Raw genomic sequence first — 26,217 nt, 5'->3', positions numbered from 1 at the left:
ACAAGAATGCAGGGAGATGGTCACTAGGGCTTCACAGTGGCCACTCTGACTACAGGGCCCTGAAGTTGGTAGGATGAACTTAGGGAGATATTTCCAACAGATTCTCAGTGTCTGCCTGACCATGAACATGTCTTTGTGCTGGTGGTATTGTTGATTATATTGAGTGTCATAGGAAGATCTCATTTACTTTGTTTATTGCTCTAGATAAGATAATCCCTTAGACTGGCAAGAGTGACTCACTCCTGTAATCCTAGCTACTCAGGAGGCTGAAATCCGAGGATCATGGTTCAAAGCCAGCCTGGGCAGTAAAATCCTTGAGATTCTTATCTCCAATTAACTACTAGAAAACAAGTAGTGCTGTTGCTCAAAGTGATAGAGCACTAGTCTTGATTGAAAAAGCTCAGGGATAACACCTAGGCCCTGAGTTCAAGCCTCACAACTGACAAAAAGAAAAAAGACAATCACTCAGAATTATCAACTGTATTTACTCTAACATTACAGTTATTGGTAATAGTTGAAGTAGTTTTTGGTAAAAATGATCACTTTGATTTGATAATAATGTAAACTGAGTGGCTGTGGTGGTATTGCCACCAGCCATTTGAGCAAAGGATGTGACAGTGGAATCTGAAACAAATGGAAGCACTTTTGGAAGTTGCAGGAGCTAAAGTAACCTTAATCACTATTGTCTTCAGGCTGCAAAGTAGTCCTTGAAAAAAATTTGCAGTTAGGAACACTAGCTCTGCCAGGATGTTAGCTGAAATTCTCCAAAAACATGCAACTAAGCTGCCGGGGGGTGCTAGTTCTCTTTGTAAGATCTGAGAAGATGCAGGGAAATGTGTCTTTCCACAAATGTGAGCTCCAGGGGCAGTGGTGGCAAAGGCGAGCTGTGACACCATTTCTTACCATGCTTTCTGTGTATGAACAGAGAAACACCAGGAGCCATGTTCCTAACAGGCGGCTTTTGTTTATGATCTTTGGAAATTGAAAGCATTACAACAAAGTGTTTAATATACATTTGTCTTGTCCCCCTGCTGCTAGCTATTTGTAATGGGCTCATTTTGAGTCAGATATTTCCTAAAACTTTCTACCATCTAAGTCTTGCTAGAATATATTTCCCTTCAAAGGAACAAGGTAAATTGAGCAGCTGCTTTTCAGAAAATTTGCTGGGCCTGTAAATGGTAAGCTATTCAACCATTAAAACAACAACAACAAAACCCCTGAAAAAGGTGCATATTCTGTAGGCATCATGCTTTTCTTCAGTGATTAAACCTCTTATCAATAGACATGTTAATCTCATGAAGTACTGTATGTCTACATAGTTAAAATGTATTAGGGAAGCAAATACAAAAGGGATAGTGAAGTACATTTATCCCTGTAGTAAATTAAGTCCTGATTAGCTGATTATCAAAACATTATCTGATTTACATTTCTATAGGTGTACTGCCATATGAACAGGAAATTAATTTTGGAAGTAGGCGGTTTGATTTTAATTTCAGCAAATGAAAAAGACCATAGCTCTGCTGATATTCTGTCTGTTCTCCACACAGAACATCAAGCATTGTTCGATGTAATCAGTGAAGAAAATATTAAAACTTTTAAACCAAATATGTTGTAAAATTGGCTTCTTACATGTGTTCCAAGTATCTATCATTTTATACAGTTTCTGCAGAGATTACTGTGGCAGAGGTCAGGTTTATTCTAGCTTTATATTTCTTGGCGTACACCTCGTGCAAATAGTTGTTTGTATGGTCGTGTAGCAGCAGACTGCTCAGGGCCTTCCCCTTCCCCCTGAGTTCCACTTGCCCCTATGTGTGCACATTCTCTTCTGGCCAGGGATGGTATTTCAGTGTTTCATTCCCAGTAGAGAAACAGTTTTTAAGTCCGGTGCTCTACCAGAGGTCATATCCTAAAGTGGGTTTAGTGTGGCGAAGATATCTGTCTTTGATCTTTCTGCCTTCCACAGATTTAAAATGAGTATCTTGCCTGTCACAGTGACAATTTCTCACCTTAGTAATATTAAGGTGTGCAGAAACTTGCATTATGCCCTTTGACATACCCTCATGGGCTGGGATGGGGAAGGATTTCCTTTCCCTTCCAGTGTGGCTTATTTATTTATTTATTTGTTTGAGATGAATCCTTGTTGCCTCAAGAGTTTCCCCCTCAGAGATAATAGCGTGGCTCTCGATGGATCCATTTGTTGCCGTGGTGATGTGCCCACTCCTTTTGTTGGCGCTTCTCTACTTCAATAAGCCCCTTCCTGTTATCAGCCTGGTGAAAATGTCTGCAAGTTCTTCAGAGCTAATAAACAGCATACATCATTCCTTTCATCTGCTCACTATAGTGGGGCCTTGTGAGTGAGCGTGGAGTATGAATCGTACAGCTGCACTAATGGAACTCTGAAGAATGAGCCCCCGAGTCAGCAGCATGAGTGCATGAGAGGGCCGTAACCTTTTCCCCTCAGCCCAACTAGAGTGCTGGGATGCAGAGAGAACCACAAATAGCTGTACCTTGTTTGAACATTAGTGTATTAATCCAGCTGGGTAGCCTTTATTTGTTTCAAAACAAAATTTAGAGCCATCTTAGCAGCTTAGAAGGATATTTTTGAAGATAGCCCAGTTGACTAAAATTGTCCTGTATTGGTTTTGTTGTGTTCCTCCTCCCCCAGGAATGAGATGGAAAGGCATTTCTTGGAGCTACTCCAGTTCAATATTAATGTTCCTGCCAGTGTTTATGCCAAATACTACTTTGACCTTCGCTCCTTAGCAGATGACAACAACCTGAACTTTCTCTTTTCTCCTCTCAGCAAAGAAAGAGCACAGAACTTAGAGGTAAAGCTGTTCATTCACTAAGTGGGTTTTCTGTGAACCACCAAAACCACCATTTGTGTCCAAATCTTACTGAGTAGTGATTAGGAAAATGGAAAGCTTTACAGTTAACACACTGAAGAGCTTATTGACCCTTTGGCATTATACTTTTTTAGTCTTTTATGATTTATATCAGAATCCACATTTTTTAAAAATTATAGATGGATCTTATCTCCTGTGATCCTAATTCAAGATATTTTATCAAATTTAGTATCAAATTTAATCTGTTCTTCGTGGTTCCTTTGGAATCTCTACCTTTCCACACAATCATATATAAATAATTTCTTGCTGTTGTATCCCTAATAATATCTGCATACATAATTCACTTACTACTCTTGACTGCTTTTTACTCAGTTGGTAAAATTATGTTGGTGTGTAGATATCACAGTTCAACTTTTTAAGTTTATTAGGCAACACATTAATGGCTGAGAAGACCTATCATTAAGATTTATATAATGTGTGTTTGTGTTTGAAATACTGAATGTAGAAAAACATAGGTTTATGAAAGTGATGTTACATGGAGCAAAGTAATATTTATGGCTTATGACATACTTTAAAATGGGCTTTCTGTGACATGCTGGTGGAACTTTAGAGTAATGTTTTCTACCATAATTAACTTGTAAGTAAAGTAGCACCTTATGATGCTTTGGTCATTAGTTCCCTGTCTTTCCCTCTACTACAGCACATGCCTACTTCACTGAAATTTGTTTAGAGTTTATAATATCTAATGAAGGTTGTATAGAATTTGAATAGATGAGTAAGCACTGACTGCTTCACACAGGTATATGGGTGTTGTCAAAGGAACAGTCACTCAGGCAACCTGATGATATTGCTGTTAGGAGCCTATCATGATACCTTTGACATCTTTGGGAAGTTAATTTTTACGTAACGTCATAAAACTCTCATTTCCCAATAATTATAACCCTTAAATGATGTTACCTTAGTGAACTGGCAGGAAAGAACAACTCAGAAGAACCTAACACTTATAAGGCTCAAAGTTATGACTTAACATCAGTGGTATTCTTTTGTTTTGCCTTTAACATTGGAATATTTTTTTAAAAAAAAATTCTACCTGTGTTTTCTGTTTGATTGACTTTCTAGGCCATTTCAAGATTATGTGAAGACAAATACAAAGACTTATGTAAAGCTGCTATGAGGAGGTCTTTCAGCGCTGACAATTTCATTGGTATTCAGCGCTCTAATGCCATACTCTCTTAAGATGGAGAAATGACTGGTGGTAACATCATGCACTCCTCATCTACAAAGACTGGAGAAATATCACCTCTCCTGCTCGAAACCAGCAAAGTTTGTGTTCTCACCGAAAGGAGAGACCTCAAATTCAAGACATGAACAATACACTTGCACTTGCTAGGGAAGAATGGGACCTTGTCAAAGCAACAATACACAATTACTGTCCTCTTTAATGTAAACAGAGTTACAAAAACCACTCCAAAGCAAAGCTCCAAACCCACACACAGTTATTTGCTTACTGTGTAGGCTAATAGCTGTGAACTTTGTGAGGTTTTTTTAAAATTAGTAGTTTAAATTTTTAGACTCTAAAAACACTAACCACATAACATTCATTTTTTAAATTGTTTCTGCTCCTCTCCCCCATATTGCTGCAAATGCCTTCAGAATTGATGCAGTATTACCATTTCAACATAGGACACACACACACATACCTGCCGGTATCCATCTAGGCTGGGAATCATCGATGGGTCTAGCACATACATGCTAGGCAAGTTCTCAACCACTGAGCCCAGCCCCAAACATAGGACTTTGAACACCCATGAAACCACTTAGGAGAAGATTGTAGCATTGTTTGGTATTGAAGACTCTTCCTACTGTACCATTAAAGCTGCTAGTCATTATTGGCAATCAATTTAAACCAAAAAGCTGCTGGATAACACTTGCCATTCATATTCTTTGCGAGCACTACTTACTACCATTTTGGCATGATTGGGGTCATAAAAAAAAAAACGCTTCTGTTGGGTCTACAGTGTATTTTTTGTGAATTATTAATGGTGCTTCTTATTTTCTGATAAGTTTCCTCTTATTTGTTGAAGTGTATTAAAGGATATTTTCATAATGCCAACCAACATAGTTGTCCAGTGACAGCAGTTGTGCCGAAAGCTGTGGCGCAGTCTGACGCTTCGGCTCCCGTGCTGGGGTTCTGCAGGCACCGTAGGAGGGTAAAAGCTGCAACGTGAACAAAACATCATTTCCAAGTTTCAATTTTGCAAATACCTTCTAGAGCCACTTGAAGATGGCAGACATTTGTGTGAAATAAATTAAGGCCTAAGATTCCAAATTTGCAAAACCAAAGTCATGTGACTTAACTTCCAAATGATGTTTTCTAAGTGTGTAGCGTACTTTCAGCAGCCATCAAAGCTCAGAATTCCATTCAGGTTTTTGGGCTACTTTGTGTGTCTGTAGAAGCACCTGCCTGTTTTGAAAATAGTTCTTTATAGGATGACTCCATATGCTTTGGTCACCTAAACCTCTTTCCTCTAGATTTAGAGGAAATGTAGTAAGTGAAAAGGAGTTGGACCCCTATAGCGGCAAGTGAATGAAGTTTTTTGTTGTTGTTGTTGTTTTGTTTTGTTTTTAATCTCTGTGTTAACCTGACTCTGGGTCCCATTCAAGTCCTTTTTAAGAGGGAACTTAAAGGGACCTTAAGTACCCCTTACTTTAAAGGGCAAGGAATAATTTTAGATTGACCAAAGTGCCGCTTAAATTTGAAATAGTGAAGAAAAACAGTTTTCTCAACTATGTGAAATCTGTCTTCTCAAGTGTAATCTAAGGAATCTTGCCTGTAAACCAAGCCTTTCTGGCCAAGAATACTTTTCTCTCAGTACAGCAGTGCTTCACAGGGTATTGAATGCTACAGATTCCATCATTTTAAAGGACAGCCACAAATGATCACTAATGACGTGTGAAATATTACAATCTACCACCTCAAAAAAAATAACCATTGTTTATGGAGTTCAGAGCTTGGAGATTCAAGTATTGATTGCAGTTTTATTTTGAAAAGAATACTACAACTTAATGTGGTTTTTCTTTCTCATGTTTATATTAAAAGAAAAGCTAATAAATTCTATTTTAATTAAAATACGGCTAGCGTGTTTTTAACATGATTCACATAGCATTACATCTCTCCAAAACTTAAATGTCCCAATAGGTTTTAACTGACTATGAAAGCAACTTTGATCATGCCTCTGGTTAAGGTGTAATAATTGATTTCTTTTGCTTTAGCACTTTTCCACCCAAAGATAATTAGTACTCAAAATCACTGTCTGGAAACAGTACTTAGTAGCATAGTGCCTTAGATGGCACTATGATGTTCATTATTATTCCTGAGAGGAAGAAACATACATTGGAAGATAAAATTAGGTAAAGTATACCAAAAGAAAAGAATGACAGGAGCAGAAAGAAGTAGGGGAAATTGGGGCCACAAGCTACAAGATTTGACTTACATCTGTGTTCAAGTTTATAATTCAATTAAAAATATACTGTAAACTTTATAAAGAGCCAAGTTACTCAGCCATAGCAGTACTTTTTCAGTACCTAACATCAGATTTTTTCAATGACCAACTCGTCTGTTCTTGATAAATTTTATTGCTGACTAGGATAAATGAACTAAATTTATAAGATAATCTGTACCCTATAACTTGCAAAATGCTAAATGAATGGCCAAAGTTTTAGAAAGTTAAAAAGATTTGGGAGAGGGGCACTGGACAGGAATCTGACTAAGAACAAGCTGGCAGAATTATCACTAAGAATTGTTCTCTTGGCCTAACACTGGAGCAATACAATCTACTAACTAGGCAACTAGGTCCCCAAGTTGGGAATATAAATGCCATAGCAAGTGGGTACGTTCTCTGGCAAATGTTATTGAGGGCATAGAAATGCAAGTTACTAGTTGGTGGTAACCTGTCATTTTCCCACGGTCAGTAACTTGGAAAAAAATAGGTTTAAAATGGAATGTCTATCTGGACACATGGATTTTAAGTTTTGGGTTTTGGAGGGATTTGTTTGGGCTGAATTTTACTCATTAGATTTCTCAAATTTTAGCTGGCATATTGTGAACTGAACTTCATGGTTTTCATTACAAAGGAAAAACAATGAGCTGCAATGTTTGAAGCCACTGAAACTGTATTTGCAGGTCAAAAAGTGGTTGGTTGTCAGTAATTCCATGTGATTTATCCTGACACAAAAACTTGGGGCTGAATGCTTGTGGTTAAGGAGAAATTTTTTTCTGGCTTGTCCTTTGTAGCTCTGTATGTCCGAGTTACTGAAATCTTAACAGAACTGACTCCTTGGTTTTACAGCAGTTCAACAGCCCAACTTGCTTTAGTTTTCTGTTTAAGTACAATATTTCTTGTTTCAAACAAGCCAAAGCCAACATCAATTAGACAACAGTCTTCATTCTGTATTCAGGGTAGGAAATGTTTTGGAAAACTAGGTACAGCATTCAGGCTAGCAAAAACCTTTCATCACCCAAGTCTCTTCTCACAATGTCTAAAATGACTGACTGGCCTAACTGTGCCCTCATCTGGAAGCTACATATATTTTTTTAAGTACTACTTGGAAAAGCTCTTGATGGCTGGCAGAGATGTATTTCCAGTAAAGTGCTAGTTTCTATGAAGAATCTGGGTTGTACTTAGCATCCATCAACAAGTGGAGCATAAGATTACCTGAAGCCTATCTAACTGCCAGCCACTTAACAACCTGGATGGCTTGACATGGTGCCTGCAAACAACAGAAAAGATCTAGAAGCCCTGCAATAAGACCTGTTCCCCCAGTACACAGGAGCAATCTGTTTGGTTTCTAAGGCAATTTCCACTGAACTACTTTAAATGGATTTGACAAATCAGAGACCAGGTACTTAGGAATCCCATCACGTGATTTAGGATCTCCGGTGCGGGAAGAACAGCCAAATCAGTGATACTGTATAGAAACTAAGAAACCCTAAATCCAAAGAAAAATTTTACCTCAAGAGCAGAGTAAGTGAGATTTGTAAGTCCAAATTGCCTAACTTTATTACTATTTTGAAGGGTTTGAATGTGGCTGGGGAAATTGATAGTTCCCAAAGGATCCTCAAACACCCGGAATATTTGGTGTAGTGGCTCAGGTCTAAACTTTGCTTACTTGGGAGACAGAGATAGGAGGATTAAGGTCTGAGGCCAGCCTGGGAAGAGGAAGTTACAGTACATCATAACGGTTGGGCGTGGTGGAATGTGCCTGTCATTCCAATGACTTGGTGAGCTCTTAATAGGATTGCTGTGCAGGCCGGCCCAGGCTTAAAGGAAGACCCTATCTGGGAAACAGCCAAAAGAGTGCTGTTAAAGTAGTTTAAGTAGTAGATCATCTGCTTAGCAGGTGTGAGACCTGAGTTCAAATCCAGAGCTACTCAAAAGACAATCTTGAAGGATACCCAAAATTTCCAGCTACCCTTTCTTTTAAAAAAAAGAAAAAAGTTCCATCAGCCAGGTGCTGGTGGTTCAGGCCTGTAATCCTAGCTACTCAGGAGGCTGAGACCTGAGTGAGGGTCACAGTTCGAAGCCAGCCTCAGCACAAAAGTCTCCATGAAGCTCTTATCTCCAATTAACCACTCAAAAACCAGACGTGAAGCTATGGCTCAGAGTAGTCTGTAGAGCCTTGAGCAAGAGGTCAGGACAGTGCCCAATCCCTGAGTTCAAGCCCCACAACCCAAAAAGTTTCATCATACCTTTCTGAAAGCCTCTGCCTGAGGCCCCAAAATGTTGGCTGCTCAGTGTAAGAACTGACTTCAGTATGCCAATTCCTGGGCCTCAGTTCCACCGCCGACCATCTCTGCCTCCCCTCGCACCCTTCAGCGAGTGTCCAACATGACAAGGCTTGGTTACTTGATTCGCATCCAAAGCGTTAGCACAATTGGAAGGAAATGCAGGTGTTCTGTGGCTCACAGGCTGGCCGGCCCCGTGGAATTCCCTTTGCTGTTGGAACCCATCTGTATTCTCTAAAGCGCTGTTTCCCAACTCACTGTCCTTGGCACCTACCCTCACTTGCCCACATTGGGTAGAGAACTGAGCAGCCTCCTTCCAAAAGCTAGTATTCTTTCTGGCTTTTGCTGCTGCTTTTTTTTTTTTTTTTTTAAAAGATAACTCTTATCTAATAGAAGTGACTATTCTTTTTTCTTTTTTTGCCAGTGCTAGGGCTTGAACTCTGGGCCTGGACATTGTCCCAGAGTTGCTTTTGCTCCAGGTTAGCACTTGACCACTTGAGCCACAGCGCCACTTCCAGCTTTTTCGGTTTATGTGGTACTAAGGAATCAAACCCAGGGCTTCATGCATGCTAGGTAGGCACTTTACCACTAAGCTGCTTTCCCAGCCCTCCATTTCTTAAAAAAAGAAAATCAACCTACATCCATCTCCCTTAACAGAAATTTGTTCCCTTCTGCTTTTAAATTGCTACCTTCCTTTTTTTAAGGCCTAGACTGAGACTCAAAACTTTTTTTGATTTTTGCTTTTTCTCATTGGCTAGTGCTCTACCAACTGAGCCATGCCTCCAGTGCACCATCTGCTTCTTAAAAGCTTGAAAGTACCTGAAGCACAAAAGTCTCTCTAAATGCAATAGTACTCTGGACTGGATCCCCAAACAGTTCAAAACAAACCTAGTGGTCTACAGTTAACAGCAATGTTCCAACACTAACTTCGGAGCTGTGTCATGTGTTGATGTTGGCCTTAGGGGAAATAGATAAAGGACACACAAGAACCGAATTGCTTTTGCAGCTTTCTTAAATGTTAAAATAATTTTAGATTTAAAAAATTACATTTGTCTAAAGCTCAGTTCCAGAGACTGAGGCCTTAGGATTAGGCAGACTCAAGTTTAAAAGCTTTCCACTCCCTTTAAAAGTCTTTCCATTCCATGCCCACACAGCTGTTGCATCCTTGATTTGCTTACCTGAATGTGGTAAAGATGTGTAATACTATCATTACCTCTTCACAGATGAGAAAGACGAACTTCTAGGATGTTATCTGTCCAAGACAACTCACAAACCATAGAGCTAGGATTTGAATCTCTAGTCAGTCTGGCTCTGCAATCTCCATTCATCACCATTCTGCCTCAACCTAGTTTCCATCATGACAAACTAAAGTGCTGTGTAACTAAATCTTTACAAGAAGCATGACTGCCAATATTACCATTCTCGGTCCACCCTTCTCCAACCTTCAAAGGTTGCTCTGCTCCAGTTTGTGACTGCCCTTTCCTCCTTTTTCCACTGGGTGAAAATGAGCCAGGAAAAAGCAAGGGAGAGCTGTGCCAACTAGAGAGTCTTATGCACAGAAAGCCGGGCTGGTCTTCAATCAGGATCCTGCTCAACTACCATGTTCTGCCTGTGCTCCCAGCTGCTTAAACTTACGTGCTTGCCTAATAAAGTCCATAGCACTCAAGCTGACATTGAACTACATGCTCATGCTGTTACCTCTTGGTGCCTCCACATTTACAACTCATTATTCATGTTTTCCACCTACTTTCCTGCAATGTCTCAGAACATTGCTGGTGAACACTGACATGCACCAGACATTAACTAGAGGCATTGGAGGCTAATCTGCATTTTGCCACTGGTAGAAGGTGATTGCAGTAGTAGTCAGGGATCCATTCAACTTGTTCTCTTTCCTCTGTACTCAAGTTGCATTTAGTACCCAGTTATGAATCCCACTGCTGGGTGATAAAGTTTTAAGAGTTCATGCTCTCCCAACACACAGGACACCCAGAACACACACTATTGCCACTCAAAACAGGCACAGTGTATATACATGGATAGTTTATAAAATACAACATGACCAGGCCCCATCTCTGTTTCACTTCTTCATGTGAATAATGAAACTCTGAATCAGCAGGAGAAACCCAGGAAATATATTCAAGTAAAACATGTTTTCATTATTTGTTTGGGGTGACTGAATTTGCTTGGTTTTGCTAAAGAATGTTGCTGCTTGTACATTTGAAAAACTTCATTACCATGTTAGAATTCACATAACCATATAGCAGTGTGCTTCTCCATAGATGCAAGGAGAAAGAGACTTCTACACCATCTTTTTATTTTCTTCATCATTGCTTTAATGCATTTTTAAAAAGTTATCTACATTAATTGGGAACAAAGAAACAAAAATAGACATTTCTTTGTTTTTCATAAATAACTAATCTTCATATCTGATAAAAATCTCAAACCAGTTTGTTACCTTCCCACAAATAGAATACATACAAATAATTTTTTTCTAAAATAAGGTCAGCAAGTTGAGTGTCTTGAGACTAACAGGACCACATACAATTGCTGCTCCACTGACTTCCAGCAACAGAACAAGCTCTCATCAAGATGCTCTGGGTTTCCTTTTGTTATTGTTATGAACTCAGAATTACAATAATCATTTTCCAGTAATCATCTACAGATTCAAGTTGATTGTCTACAAAGGAAATATTGCTGGCTTTGACTTGTGAGTTCTAGATTTGGCATGACAGTGACTACGTGGACAGAATAGGCACTATACATGTATGGAAATCAGAAAAAGTACTAAATGCCCTGGGCTCCATCTACTGACTCGGTATGTGCCTCATTTGGCTCAGTATGAACTCACCTGCACCAAACCCGTATCAAAAGTCACTAAATCTCTCATATATATATAATATATATAATATATATATTAATTATATACATACCCACAAAACATACATACTATATGTACAATTTGTAACAACATGCTGTGATAGTGTCCTAAAAGAATGTACCACAGATAGACATTATCCTGGCTGAAATAAATGCTGAAATTGTCATCAAGCTGCTAAAAGCTTCTGAGAGTTTTGAGTCAGGTTAGTTACTTACATCCTGCATACCCGTCATCCTTCTTTCATGCCTTGGTAGGTATTTTTGTGTTTTTTTTGTTTTGTTTTTGTTTTTCAAATCCATGCTTCCCAACTCAGGCATATTTCTTCCCTAGGATTACTTGATTGGACTTTGGAGACAAGAAAGGGCATGCATGCAGAGGGAGCAGGCAATTCTTAGCCACCGTACCTCACACCTGCCTAGATTTGTGATGTGCTCTATCCTGCTTGCCACATTTGGTGTTAGAAAGCACTTATTCAAAGCTTTGTCCCGCCTACTCCCCCTGGGTCTTTCTGTGGAGCACAAAAGTGAAAGCAGCTTTCTTCAGCAGGGGTAGCAGTTCATTAAAATATACAACTGCGCTTCCTAGCTCTAGGGATCCCATTCTGTACTGGAGAGCACAGGTCACAAATGCTGTTATTAAGGTTCTGTGTGTGATCCATGGGTTTTCTCCTGGCAGCCGATGTCAAGATTAGTGTTGCCCTGGCCCGGGAGGGAACAGCCTAATGAATACCAACTTTCCAACAGTGCTGTCGGCACATTATTTAAGCTGGTACATGCGCACAATGACACACAACACATACACATAAGGGCCTGGTCACTGGCAAAAGTCTTGGAAAATATGACAAAGGTTTGTAAGAATAAACCAATAAGGCACCAAGAAAAATGGTTTCCAGCCAATTTAGACAACTTCAAATGGGAGGAGGGAAAAGAATATGAACTTTAAAAACTTCCTACAATCTGGCTGATTCACTGAGATCCCATTGGTTCCTTTACACAGTCTTCTAGCCTATTCCCTAACCCAGGATGTGAGATTCTGATTAAAGTCAACAGTGAGGGGAGGAGGACAGCCCAAAAATTGTATATCTGGGATAAAATTGGGTACCACACCCCCGCCCCAACTTTGGGGAAAAGGTGGGGGTTATGAAGAGGTTGCTGAACTACTCCACAAGCCTTTATTTTGGGCTTTCATACCAAAAATGTAAAGCTGAGGAAAAGAAGTAAAAATAGGATGTGGCTATGAAGAGATTCAGTGTCTCTCTCTTGGGAAAGGGAGGGGAGGAAATGGTACAAGTTAAGGAAGCAGGTGGCTTTTACCTTCAACTCTTGTAGGGAATGAGGAGGGGGGGCATGAGGAGCAGGGATAAGAACAGACACAAAATCAAGTGCCAAATATTTCCTACATTGTCTCCCCTTGACTTAGCATCTTTGTTATAATTTCTGTACAGTAAACGAATCATTCTTACTTCAATGTGGCATGTTGCTAAAATGAAAAAGAAAATAATTTGAAAGAAGGAAAGACTTTTTATCTCCTTCACCCTACGTGTCTCAACTGCACTGCACAACATGCCTGGATTCCTCCAGAAAGAGAGGAGAACCCAAATTAGGCAAATGATTGACACCATATATTCTGGGAAGACACAGTAAATGAAGGAAGAGATCAAGGTGATCAGAAAGGGTCTTCCTTCATTTGAAAAAACAGGAGAGAAACTGGTGCTCGGACTGCGGTTCTACTGCAAGGTACCTGAATGAAGAGAGGTATAATAAAGTTCTTTAGCTATATGTGCTGAGTTTTGTCAAAGCTACTGACATTTTAATTTGGGTTCAGTTAAGTATGTAAGGGCAGTGCATTGCTCTTATTATAAATGTGGACAGCCATTGAGTGACCTTAAAACTATAGATCTAAGTGTTTCTCCACCAGCTAAGTATTTAAAGTCCCCATTTGTCTACTCAATACCTGTGACATAAAACTGACCTAGACTTAAATTTTACTTTTCCAACTTCCATTCAAATGAAGCAGAAATGCTTAGATTCCAGTTCTTTTCCTAAGTAACTTCCTATTGTAACTTCCTCTATCTTGTCCCCAGTCCAGGCCACTGATGTTTGCTGGCCCATGGGAGGCCACCCCCTTCTCAGTAATGGCCTCACTCTTCATAAGTGAATGCTTAAACAGATTAGGAAAGCAAACAGAAGTGTGTGAAAGTGTGTGTGTGTCCCCAGTGTGTGCTTGTGGGGGGAGGGGCACAAAAAGGAGGCTTTCCTCTTGGGATAGAGTTACATTGATCCATCCTTGCGAGTTTCCAGAAGCATGTTATGGGTCTTGTTTGTCTTGCTGTAGTGCTGTAGTGCTAGAACTGTATGCTGCTTCCACCAGGCTAAAAATTAGCCCAGAGTCAGGGACACTTGTTTTCCCTCCTTGAGACTAATGTTTGGCCACAGGTAGCCAGGCGCCCTCCCCCAGTCCCAGCACTTCATTCGAGGGTGGGTGTGGTTTCTAATCACAGCTCTCCAGGAGAGGAGGAAAACGAAAAGCAAAAGGACTGTTTAACATGATAAAGGAGGGGGGTTGTGGGGGCAGATAAGAGAAGTGGTGGAAATTTTCTTTAATTGCTGGGAGCTTCTACTTTTGAGTCCCTTGAAAAGGAAGCCCACCTTCGGTGAGGTACTCTAAATCCTTCCAGAGAAGTAACTGGGTTTATGGTCAAGAAAACTGTAGCACAAGTTCTTAAAAAAAAAATTTAATAAGGGATGACTGGAACTTATTAAAAGCCTCCCACCCCTCTCCAGCACAAAGCTCACCATCTCGGTCTTCTATACTTCAGATCAACCAATTATCATCACTTAAGTTTCTCACTATGAGAAATGTTTATGCCCCACACCCTAGATGCCTCCTATATTCTACCTCCGTTAGGAATGCAAATGATTAACATACCGTGGATTTGAATCTAGGCTTACCCAACCAAGTAAAGGAAGCACATAAAATCAGAGAGCTCCTTTAGCTCGTCTCTTGGGGAGGCCTTAAGCACGGGAGGGCAGGGGGTGATACCCGGAACAGGAAGCTGCCATAAAGGAAATTGGACAGTTTTAAGCAGGGGTAGGAAAAAAAATTGAAAAACACACTCCACACCGTCTCACTCACAGCAGCCCAAACTCTGTTCACATTTTTTTTTAAAAAGACACATGTATAGGAAATAGATTTTCCCAATTTAGATCACGCAGTTCAAAGAAACCTGAACCAAGTGTAACCTCATCGCAATGTCAACTTGAGGATTTGGTAAAGCCCCCAAAGCAAAGGTAAATTTTGTTGCCAAAAATGCAACAGAGTTTTTTTTTTTTCAAAAAAAATTAAAATACATATAAATTAAAACCAGAGTTCCTCTAAAGAAGGTAGCAAAGGAACGCAAACTAGAACACACAAGACTGAGCTGAGCCCCTTTGAGAAGAACCGGGTCAGGTCCACCCTGGAAAAGGGCCCCTTCCCCCTCCCCCTGCCCCTCCCCCTTCTCGCCCTCTCTCCCTCTCCCTCTCTCCCCCTCTCCCCCCCCCCAGGAGGGGACATCAGCACCAAGAAGGTAAACGGAAGTGACCTTCGCCAAGCTACCCAACAAAACAACCCCCCCCCTCCACTCCCAGCACGGGTGCAGGGGCGCGGGGGGGGGGGGGGGGGGGTCGGGCCTCCGCCTCGGCCTCCTCCTCCTTCTCCTCCTAGACGTGCGACAGGGACACCTGCTTGTGGTACGCGGCGGCGGGGCCCGGCGGCCCGGTCCTGCCAGTGAGCGCGGCGCTGGCCTCCGCGTAGTCCCCGGAGGCCATGGCGCCGCCGCTCTTGTGGCCCCGCCGCGGGCGGCAGCAGCAGCGGCTGGTAAAGCGCCGCCAAGACTCCACGGTCTTGCCAGACCAGATCCAGACGCCCGACGTGATGCCCACGACCAGGCACATGAAGTACTTGAGCATGAGCACCCAGTACTCGGGTTTGGCGCGCGGCTGGCCCGCGTCGGAGCCCGGGCACGCGCAGGTGAGGGCCGCCTCCCAGCTCTCCCGGTAGTGCTGTTCGTACAGGTAACAGGCCACCACGATGCTGGCGGGCACCGTGTAGAGCAGCGTGAAGATGCCGATGCGGATCATGAGCTTCTCCAGCTTGTCCGTCTTCGTGCCACCCTGCTTGATGACGCTCCGGATGCGGAAGAGAGACACGAAGCCCGCCAAGAGGAAGAGCGTGCCCACCAGCAGGTAGAGCACCAGCGGGCCCAGCACGAAGCCACGCAGCGAGTTCAGGTTCTGGTTGCCCACGTAGCAGATGCCGGCCACCGGGTCCCCGTCCACGGAGCTCAGAGCCAGCGCCGTGATGGACTTGACGCTGGGGATGAGCCAGGCGGCCAGGTGGAAGTACTGCGCGTAGCCCGCGATGGCCTCGTTGCCCCACTTCATGCCGGCCGCCAAGAACCAGGTGAGCGACAGGATGACCCACCAGATGGAGCTGGCCATGCCGAAGAAGTACACCAGCAGGAAGACGACGGTGCACAGCGCCGGGCCCGTGGTCTCGTAGTGGATGTGGCTGTGCTCCCGGCTGCAGGCGACGCTGGCGTGGCCCACGACCAGGCGCACGAGGAACCCCAGGGACACGCACAGGTAGCAGGCCGACAGGAAGATGATGGGGCGCTCGGGGTAGCGGAAGCGTTCCATGTCGATGAGGAAGGTGGCCACCGTGGTGGCGGTGGAGATGAAGCACAGAACGGACCACAGGCCGATCCAGAAGGTGGCGAACGTGCGCTCGTCCGGGCTGAAGGACGGCTGGTAGCAGGGCACCGCGCAGTTGGGCACCTGGCCCGTCCACACCTTGTTGTAGAGCGGGTGCGACTCCTTCAGGATGGGCACGAAGGGCTCCCGGCACGTGCACACCGAGGGGCCTCCGCTGGCGCACTCGCCCCCGGAGGACGGGGCGCCCGGGGCGCCCGGGAGGGTGGGCTTGGCCGGGAAGGACCTGGGGGGCGCCGTGGTGGCCTCGCTGCGGTTGTAATCCATGCACAGGACCTCGGCGTCGCGGCCCAGCACGGGGAGGCGGTCACAGCTCATGCGCTCGGGCCAGGCGAAGCCGTACTGGCGCATGAGCGGCGAGCAGCCGGCCTTGGCGCGCTCGCACACCGAGCGGCAGGGCGGCAGCGGCTTGTGGTAGTCCGGCAGGCAGATGGGCGTGTACATGGAGCACAGGAAGAAGCGCAGGTCGGGCGAGCAATGGATCTCCACCAGCGGCCAGAACTGGTGCACTTCCAGGCCGGCTTCGTCCTGCGTGTCGTGGTTGAACTGGTTGGGCATGTGCGTCAGGTTGTAGCCAATGCCCCGGCACATGGGCACCGTGATTTCCTGGCACACTGGGGCCTTGGAGGCGGCCGCCGCCCGACCCGCCAGCTGTGTCAGGAGCAGCAGCAGCAGCGAAGGCGGCGCGCACGGGTCAGGCCGAGCCATCGCCCCCCTCCCTCCCCTCGTCTCGAGCAGCCCGCGAGGGGCCGACACAGGCCGAGGAATCCGGGACCCGGGCTGTCCTCTCCGCACACTTGGGTGTCGACGCCGGGGCTGGCAACCTGTTGGTTTCTTTTTCTCTTAAAGAAATCCGTCCAGCGCTAAACTGCTCTCGGGAAGGCGCTGCCTCCACTCGGGTCCTCCGGAGGGGGGGGAAGAGACTGGCGAGGGCTCCGATCCCGAGCGAAGGAGTCTTTTTAACAAGACAAAATCGGGGAGACAAATCACAACCACCCCTCGCAGAGGGGAGAGTCAACAGCCTGGTCCCCGCCAGGAGTTTCCAATCTCTCCGGGAACCTCTCTCTTCTCTTCCCCTTTCCCCGCGGGACCCGGACTTCTGACTCCCCACACCCTCCTTCCCAGGACGGGCCCTCGGGGCTGCGTCTCCGGACTGGGCGCTCTGCCCCGGGAAAGGGGCCGAGGCAGCGGGCGGGCGCGGGCTCTCACCTCTGCGGGTCCCGCTGGGGGACAGAGGTCCGCAGCCAACCTGGATCGTCCGTCCTCCGAGCCACCCGGCTCCGAAACGCCACTCCGAGGCGGGCCGGCGCTGGGAAAGTTTAGCACAAGGCCGGGTACGGGTGGCGGCGACACATGGCAGCAGGTGGGGGCGTCTCAGGGAGCAGGGCGCCCCCGGAATGCGATCGGCGTAGGCCGGTCACTCGCCTTCTCTTCCTCCGGATCGCCCCGCATGATCCGGGCGGAGCGGGGCAGGGGCAGGCCGGGCGTTCCACCCGGGATCGGGAGCAGAACGAAGAGCGAGCGCGCCTTGGCAGCACCTGAGCGGGAGAAAGGCGAGGCGCGGCGGCCCGGGGACCCCGCTGCCTTACAGCACCGCGAGCCGCCGGCGCTGGCCCGGCCGGGACTGCATGGTGAGCGCCCGCCGCCGCGTCCCGCCCGCCGCTCGCCCGCTCCCCTGCAGGGGGCTCCGCGCTCCGGCGGACTCCGGGGGGCGGTGGCGGCGCTCTCCGGACGCACCCGGCTCGGCTCCTCCCCCCGCCCCGCGCTGGCGCACCCTCTCGCCCACCTCCTTGGGGCACCGAGCTGCGGGCGGCGGCGGCTGAGTCTCGGCCGCAGGCTGACTGCCCTCTCCCGCCGCGCCCGGGTCACCTGCCTCTAATGCCCGCCGGGAGGCCCCGCCCCCGGCCCGCCCCCCTCGGGCCCGGGCTCCTGTTGCGGGCCGCCCCACCAAGCTCTCCTTGGGTCCCCGCCCACTGCCCCGCGGGCTCCGCCAGTCCCCCCCCCCGCCCCTTCGCGCCCTGTGGCCCCGCCCGGGGCGGGCAACGGTAGAGCGTTGACCAATAGTGGGCCTGGAAACGATGGGGGCGGGGAGAATGCTAATCACCTCTGCCTTGAGAACCCGGGCGGGAAACCCGAGCTGGAAGTCCCTCCGGAGTTGTCGGCGGGCGCTCGCCGCACCGAGCGGGCTCCCGCGCCCGTGAAGGTGCAAGCTTCTGGAGCTCTGCTTTCACAGTTTCCACCAGGTCTCTCCTCTCCGCGAGCTCGGCTTCTTTGCAGAGCCCGGCGCTTGTGTGGAAGAACTGCCTCAAGAAGTACTGTTCGCTGTGACACCTGTCTCTAGTCTGCGCTGTCGTGGGTTGGGTGAAAGAAAACCCAACGCTTCAGGAGCCCCTACCGCGTTGTTCGTTTGCCTCTCACTATAGACTTGGAATCCTGGCAGTTCTAGGGCGCGGCTTGGCACGGTGACCCGGGCAGCACCTGGCCATCTCGTGCACCGCCCCATGCTGGAACCCAGGGAGCTGGGCAGTGGCATGCACCATCATCTTACCCATCCCGCTCCCCACGCCCTGGCTGTTTTCCAGCTTCGATCGTATACATCGCCTAGAAACATCTCACTGTTGGGACCTGAAAGCCCTTTTCTGACCTGGGAAGATGTCAGTCCTTTTCTGTCGAGGTTTGTGATGATGAAGTCGCAAACTCTCGGCTCTGGGTTCTGTACTGGGCAGGGAGCCGGACCCCCGGGGCTGCTCACCACTAAGCTGCGCCCGGGAGCTTCCTGGGAGGCGAGGGGTGCAGGCTGGGGGCTCGGAGGAAGCCCCGGGCCCGGGGAAGACCTGCGGGGCGCCACGACCCCCGGGACGCGCAGGGGCGCTCTCCAAATGGGTTGTTAGGCTGCAAGTTTTAAATGTCCAACGCGTTCTAATTAGGTTGGAAGACTGAGGTGTTTCGCATACTTGAAATTCATTCACACGCCTAGGAAGAGAGTTTACATAGTACCCCTCTCCCCCAACCTTTTCTCTCGCTGGAGGGGGAAAAATAGCGAAACAGGCAGAGGGCCTGGGGGACACTTGAAGGACTCAGGACTGCTCTCGGTGGCTCAGATAGGCAGCGAATTGTTGCCGATCTTTTCTGTCCCATTTGTAAAGGCTGGGAGAGCAGAAGAGCCATCTCCCTCTTCTGTTATAAGCTCAGCCTCATCACTAATCGCTCCACAGACATTGTAACTATGAATAAACATGGGAAAATGTACACTGCATCTTTCAGTCTCTGGAATCCTACAGGTGTTCATATTTTATCTCCTTACTTAGAATGAATTACTTGGCACTTTGTGTCTACACACCCCATTCCCACCTTACAAGTAGTGAGAGTTGAAAGACGATGACTCTGCCATCTGAAAGAAAGGGAACCCTCCATGGAAAGTATGCACAGGCTGTGAACATGCCAGCAAGGACTGTCTCCGTCTGTGCCCTTGTGCAACGGTGGAATTGGGGAGGACAAGTGTTGGCTAATAATAAAAATTATTTGAACTTGGAGAATGTTAACCACGCGCACTGGAATTTAGCCAGAATACTTATGTTCTTTCACTTGGTTCTGACTCTAACTCTGTTATCTAATGGTTGCAGACCTGTCTCTACTTAATCATTAGCCAAATGCTTACTTTTTGCCTGGAGATCCCTAATAATAACAGTAACAATAGAAGAAAATACAGTTAGTTGAGTATAGTGGTTCATGCTTGCAATCCCATACTGAGAAAGGGAGGCAGGAAGACCTCAAGTTTGAGGCCAGCTTGATCTACCTAGTGAGACAGCATCAAAGAAAGAGAGAGAGAAAAATAGAGAGGAAGACAAAAAGAAAGAAGGATGGAAAGAAAGGCAAGGAAAGAAGGAAGAAAAAGAAAGAGCAAAATATTGTCAAAATAGACGACTTTCATTCCTGCTTTTTTCCCACATATTACTTCAATTTAAAGGTGGTTTTAACTGGAAGTATGGTTCAAGTGGTAGTGCCATCCAAACAAACAGAGTATCTCAGTACCACCAAAATGTGAATCAATCAATCAATCAATCATGAGTGTGGTTTAAGGCAGCTGCATTGGGATGCAGGGCTTCTGTGGTCTCCACAGGAGCTAAACTTCCTTGTAATTTTCTCTTATTGGAAGAACTTGAAGAAGGACAAAAAGGAGCATGCGATGGTGCAGTTAGCTGGGGCCTTGATGATAATGAAGATATGACACTTACAAGGTGGACAGGCATGATTATTGGGCCACCAAAGACAAATTATGAAAGCAGAACACATAGCCTAAAAGTAGAATGTGGGCCAAAATATCCAGAAGCTCCTCCATCAGTTAGATTTGTAACAAAAATTAATATAAATGAAATAAACAATTCCAGTGGAATGGTGGATGCATGGAGCATACCAGTGTTAGCAAAGTTGCAAAATTCATATAGTATCGAAGTTGTACTTCATGAGCTAAGACATTTAATGATGTCCAAGGAAAATATGAAGCTTCCACAGCCACAGAAGGACAAACATATAATAACTAATTTTAGTGAACCTTAAATTAGTCTTAAATCAACCATCTACTCATATTAATGTCTTGATTAAATATCACAGTGCAAAATACTTACACATTAAGTTAGAGAATTTCAGCTGGTAAATATGACCTGGACACTCGTAAGAGCATATTTAATATATGCACACCCATTATGTTTTCAGATAACAGGAGGAAAAATGCAGCAGAATTTTTCTTTCTCTTGTTAAGGCGCTGTCATTTAAACATGAGCCTGGAGTACTCGAATCAGAACTCAGGTTTTCAAGGTGAAGGCATGGCAAGAAGAGTCCAGTTGCGGTGGACAGTGAGTGTGCTTCCAAAACACAAAATCTCCAGAAGGAAAAGCTGAAGTGGCATGCTTCATCCATCCCACTTAGTGAAAAAGCTGCAGTTGAAATTGGGTCAAGTAGCAGGTACAGTGAATATTGTCAAAAATTGTGTTAATTTTTTAAACAGTGTGGGTGCTGACTACTAGTAGTATCTAAAATATATTCAGGATTGTTTTTGATATCTGTATTTATAATAAAAAGATGTTGGGGGGGTCAGTGAATTTCTGTTAAAAGCTGTTCCTGTGTGATACACGTAACAGACTTGACAAATATTTGTTTTCGGTCTTTGTTTAAAAAACCATGCATTTATGTTTAAGTCAACAAAAAATAATTAATGTAGTTTGAGATGCTTTCTATTTAATATATGTTACCCAGAATGCTAAATAACTCATTAACATTAACTCACTTAATCCTTGCATCAGATAAAGATACTGGCACCAAAATAGCTTGCTTGAAGTTATTCCATTTATGGAAAGGGTAGAAACTCAAATTTTTTTCTTTTATCTTTTTAAAATTAGGATCTACTAGTTGTAAATAAGGGTGTAATTTTGAAAACATATCTGTATTTGCTTATCATACACCCTGTACAGATTCATTGTCCTGTTTGATCTCCTTTCCTCCTTCTGAAATAATTCTCAACAGGTTTCACTGTTCTATTTTCAAATATGTATATTAAACATTTCAAGCATATTAGCCCTCTTTTACCCTCTCCCTTTGCCCTCCCCTCCTACCAGTACCCCTGCTAGGATCTGTGATACACTCTTGTCATTCATTTTTTTGGGGGGGGGGTCTGGTTGTGGGCCTAAACTCTGGGCCTGGGTGCTGTCCCTCAGCTCTTCAGCTCAAGGCTAGAGCTCTACCACTTGAGCCACAGCGCCACTTCCGGCTTTTTTCTTTTTGTTGAGGAATCGAACCCAGGGCCTGATGCATGCAAGGCAAGCGCTCTACCACTGAGCCACCTTCCCAGCCCTTGTCATTCATTTTTATTTTAGGCTTATGTTGATCTTTCAAAGACATTTCACTGTAGTATTTCACACAACTATCAATTATTATCTCTATCCCTTTCTTCAGTCTCCTATTATTGAAGTTTTCAGTGGGTTTCCAGATACTATTAGGATACATACGCAATGCATTTTTAATAGTCTCTCTCTTCTTTTCCCTGTTCCCCCTAGTGTCCTCAAAGTCACAATTACAAACATGTTTTCTCTATATATGTATTTATGATCCTGTGTGTATTTATGTATATGCTTGTTTTTAGGTCTAGCTTCCATGTGAGAAAATATTTGGTCCTTGTTCTTCTGACACTGGTATATTTTGCTTAACATGATCCATTTATCTGTAAGAAAACCCCCGTATTTTCACTTTTCTTTATGGAAGAATAATAATCCATTGTGTATGTATACCCCATTTTTTTCCCAATCAATCTCTGGGCTGTTTGCAGAGCTTGATGATTGTGAATAGTGCTACGGTGAACATGAGCATTCAAGTGCCTCTATTATACTCTGACTTACATTCCTTTGGATATATGCCCACGATGGTATCTCTGGATCATGTGGTACTTCTATTTTTAGTGATTGCACTAGTTTACATTCCCACCAACAGTGCATCCTCACCAGCATTTGTTGTTGTTTGTGTTCTTGACGATAGCCATTCTGATTGGAGTAGTTGAAACCTCAAAGTCAAAATGTATCCTGAGTGTTGTCATTATTCAGCAAAGTAGAAAACACTAAATGTTTTAAAGATACAACTGTTCTGTGTGTGTATGTGATGATGCCAGGGATCGAACCCAGAGCCTTGTACATCCTAGGCAAACAGTCTTAACAATGAGCAATATCCCAGGTACAAGTTTTAAGCTCTTAAAATATCAGCAAGCATCTTCCTGGGTTAACTCACTCACCTATTCTTATACTGATCCAGCCAGTAAGCTAGTCAAAAAACATGGAATTTCTTCCTTGAAGACACTAATGCTATACTATTTCTACAAGGTCAAACTCAAAATTAAATTTACATTATTATTCTGGTATGTTTAATCATTGAAAGTCTAGAGGATAATGCTAAATGTTCTATTTGAAAAGTGACATTCAATAAGTTTCAAAATACTGGTTTGGGATTTTTCTCATTGGGGAATAATTACAGTGTTTTTCTTCTCTCTCTCTCTCTCTCTCTCTCTCTCTCTCTCTCTCCTTCCCCCACTCACAGCACTGAGTTTTGATCTAAGGCCCTTGCACTCACTCAGCTTGCTCATTATGCTTGTGCTCTGCCATTTGAGCTACACCTTCCTCCTCAGCATTTTTATTCTTACTAGATTTATGTTGTTTATACATGCACTGTTCTCAATGCTATAGAAATGGATGAAAAGGCAGTATTTAACAGATTGATGTTTGAGCTTGGAATGGTACATGAAAGACAGACACCTTCAATAATCATTTGTGAAATACATAAGTGCGTAATCAACAGCAGAGGTTAACTTTCTTCAACTTCACAACTGGCATTGACTTGTTGAATGTAGTATGCCATATGAACTGTATTTCTGAAGTTGACTATACTACGTAAAATAGAGCAGGCATCTGAGTTTGACTTTGACTTTTACCTATATATCTTAAGGCACATCATCCAACAACTCCTTGTCTGTAAAAGGGAACTAGAAGTCATTATCTACCTCACAGAACTAGTGTCAGAAGTAAATTAACTTCTATAGAAAAGCATTCAAATCATGTCTAGCACCTGAGGAATCTGCCCAGAGCTCAGCTATTAGTACTTTCTTGTAGGGTTTGTTCTATTGTCCTATTTCCCCAGTTTTCTTTTGCACATTACTTTGACAATGGAAAGAAATGAAGAACTCTTTTTTTCAGAGGTGCTTTATTTCTCTGCACACTCCCAGCTCTCATAAGCTATTTTGCCACATAGTACTAAATTGAATGCCAAAGCATGGATCATTTTACCGGCCCAGGAGAAATTTTGCTTCTCAGGTGCACACCCCTTGACATCAGCAGTCACACATGTGCAGGCACCAAACAGAGCTCCACCAGCCGGCCTGAACTCCAGCTCCTCATCTATCCTACAGCATCTCTTTGCATTCGTTCCATCAGATCTGAACTTCATTGACAAAATAAGACACTAACCAGAGAATTAACACCATGAGCCACTTTTCCAGGTTGATAATGAGAATGTCTTTTTTACATTATAAGTGGAATAATTCCATGATAATCTTCAGTCCTCTTCCCTCTTACACGATGGTAAGAGATTATAACAAAGTAAAAGCAGCTTTCTTTTGCTCCCCAAGGTAGTGGAGAACTAATCTTTCCCATCTTGATCAACGGGGCTCTCAGTCGCACTTTATAATCACCTGGGGAGCTTTAAGAACAAGAGAGTGTTGGCTCCTATTAAATTGGGATTTATGGTTGAGGGGCCTACGTATTGTTTCAAGGTTTCTTTTATTTGCTTATTTGTTTTGTTGCTGTTTTGTTTTCAACTCTGCAGATGATTTTAATTTTCATCTAGAGCTAAGAACCACTGAAAAAGACAGTTGGGTGCCCATTCAGTACAGCCCCAAACTTGAACCTCACTGGATTTTCTGCTTAAAAAAAAAAAAAAAGGATTAAAGTGGAACACCTCAAGAGAAGGAATGGGGAAGTGCATTCTAGCCTAATTGCATCTGAGTTTGTTTAGGCTGAAGGGAAAATTCTGTAAAGCAACAGAATTATAGTAAAATACATTGGCAGCGACGTTAACCACAATACCTGCCCTGGGTGAGATATGGAGCCCTTTCTATATCCTGACTGTGCTAGGCATTTTGTATATAGATGAAGAAGCCGTGATTCAGGCAAGCTGAGTAACTTAGGTTTCCCTCACTGCAAAGCCTATATCAATTGTGGGCTTTGCTGTGCGCCCACCAGCAACCATTCAAGTACTGGATTCCAAGAAACATAAACTGATAAATTTTGAGAAAATCAATTTCTTTCATTTGTTGCCATTCTGGTCTGGAGATTGGTTAGCATTTTCAGCTCTGGTATGGTCTCTTGTATGTAGAGGTGAAAGTGTGGGAAATCTGAAGGGTCTGCATTCATGTAGAATCCACTATAAATGCAGTACAACTGTTCTTTGACTTTTCTAGACTAGGCATGCAAAGGGAGGCTCTGTGAACTACATTTTAGAATCTTCTAGAGGGTTCTGTGGTGGTGGTTATTGTCTGTTTTTGTTTTTGTTTTTCTTGGCAAGACTGGGGATTCTACTCAGAGCCTCATCCTTGTTAGGCAAGTACTCTACCACTTGAGCCATGCCCCCTATCCTTGCTTTTGGCTTGTTTCCCTCCCCCCCCCATAAAGTCTCTCATTTTTGCCTGGGCCAGCAATAATCCTGTCTTTGCCTCCCAAGTACTTGAGATTATAGACATGTGCCATCAACCCCAACCAGATCCTTGTGGTTCTTGATAAAGGAGAACTTTAGTTCATTAAACATAGACTTGACCGCAAGGCCCTATCAACAGTAGTTCAAAACAAAAGCAAAAACATTGACTCTGCACCTGCTATGAACTGGTGCCAGAGGCCCAGAAGGGGAAGGCATAAGTGACAGAGCAGGGCATCAGAGCACCAGAGAAGTGCATTTAACCCAATCTGGTGGCCCAGGCTGTCCTGAAAGGCTGAGTATGAGTTGAGTGATCCACTGAGGCTTAGAATAGGGAAGAGAAGATTTAGTGTTTCAAAGAAAAAAAGGTTTAGTACTAAGAATCAAGCAGGGACTTTACAGGAAGTTCAAGGGTCCACTGCAGTTGACATGATACAAAAATCATGATAATGGCATTGCTGCCACACTGCCTTCCACACCAACAGAGTAGATGGCTCGACATCTAGAAGAGACACCAAGTCCAGCAGCATGAACTATCTTTAACATTTATTTTCTAGCCTAGCTTGTCAGCAGCAACAACAACCACAACAATATCAGAAACATCAGATTAATAATAAGGGTGGCTTCTGCCTTGCAACTGCCTGCCAAATCTCATGTGAAAGCACCTGATTGACAGAGTATGGACAGCTGCACAACCTAGCTGCAAGGGAGTCTGGAAAGCATAATTTTGAGATT

The 26,217-nt window shown here is 44.4% G+C and overlaps 2 protein-coding genes and 1 pseudogene across 4 annotated transcripts in view; 2 read left to right on the top strand and 1 right to left on the bottom strand.

Moving 5' to 3' along the window:
- Positions 1-4,742, top strand: part of Ccnyl1 (cyclin Y like 1) — a 36,369-nt gene extending 31,627 nt beyond the window's left edge. For all 3 annotated transcript variants that reach the window (XM_070018432.1, XM_070018433.1, XM_070018426.1), the window contains 2 exons: positions 2,666-2,828; positions 3,966-4,742. In XM_070018432.1, coding sequence (XP_069874533.1) covers positions 2,666-2,828; positions 3,966-4,082 — 280 coding nt within the window. In that variant the 3' untranslated portion in view covers positions 4,083-4,742. The remainder of the gene's footprint in view (positions 1-2,665; positions 2,829-3,965) is intronic.
- A 10,291-nt stretch (positions 4,743-15,033) lies between these two features.
- Positions 15,034-18,033, bottom strand: Fzd5 (frizzled class receptor 5). Its single transcript, XM_070029573.1, has 2 exons — positions 17,470-18,033; positions 15,034-17,215 (listed from the first exon to the last, which is right to left on the bottom strand). The coding sequence occupies exon 2, from the start codon at positions 16,966-16,968 to the stop codon at positions 15,211-15,213; it is 1,758 nt and encodes a 585-aa protein (XP_069885674.1). The 5' UTR covers positions 16,969-17,215; positions 17,470-18,033; the 3' UTR covers positions 15,034-15,210.
- A 2,451-nt stretch (positions 18,034-20,484) lies between these two features.
- LOC138832064 (ubiquitin-conjugating enzyme E2 variant 2 pseudogene) lies at positions 20,485-20,801 on the top strand (annotated as a pseudogene).
- Positions 20,802-26,217: the final 5,416 nt, after the last annotated feature.

This window comes from Dipodomys merriami, unplaced genomic scaffold (assembly GCF_024711535.1).
Source record: "Dipodomys merriami isolate MVZ:Mamm:240054 unplaced genomic scaffold, mDipMer1.0.p SCAF_1, whole genome shotgun sequence".
Classification (NCBI taxonomy): domain Eukaryota; kingdom Metazoa; phylum Chordata; class Mammalia; order Rodentia; family Heteromyidae; genus Dipodomys; species Dipodomys merriami.
Note: the sequence above shows the minus strand (reverse complement) of the source record. Positions and strands in the feature narration are given on the sequence as shown.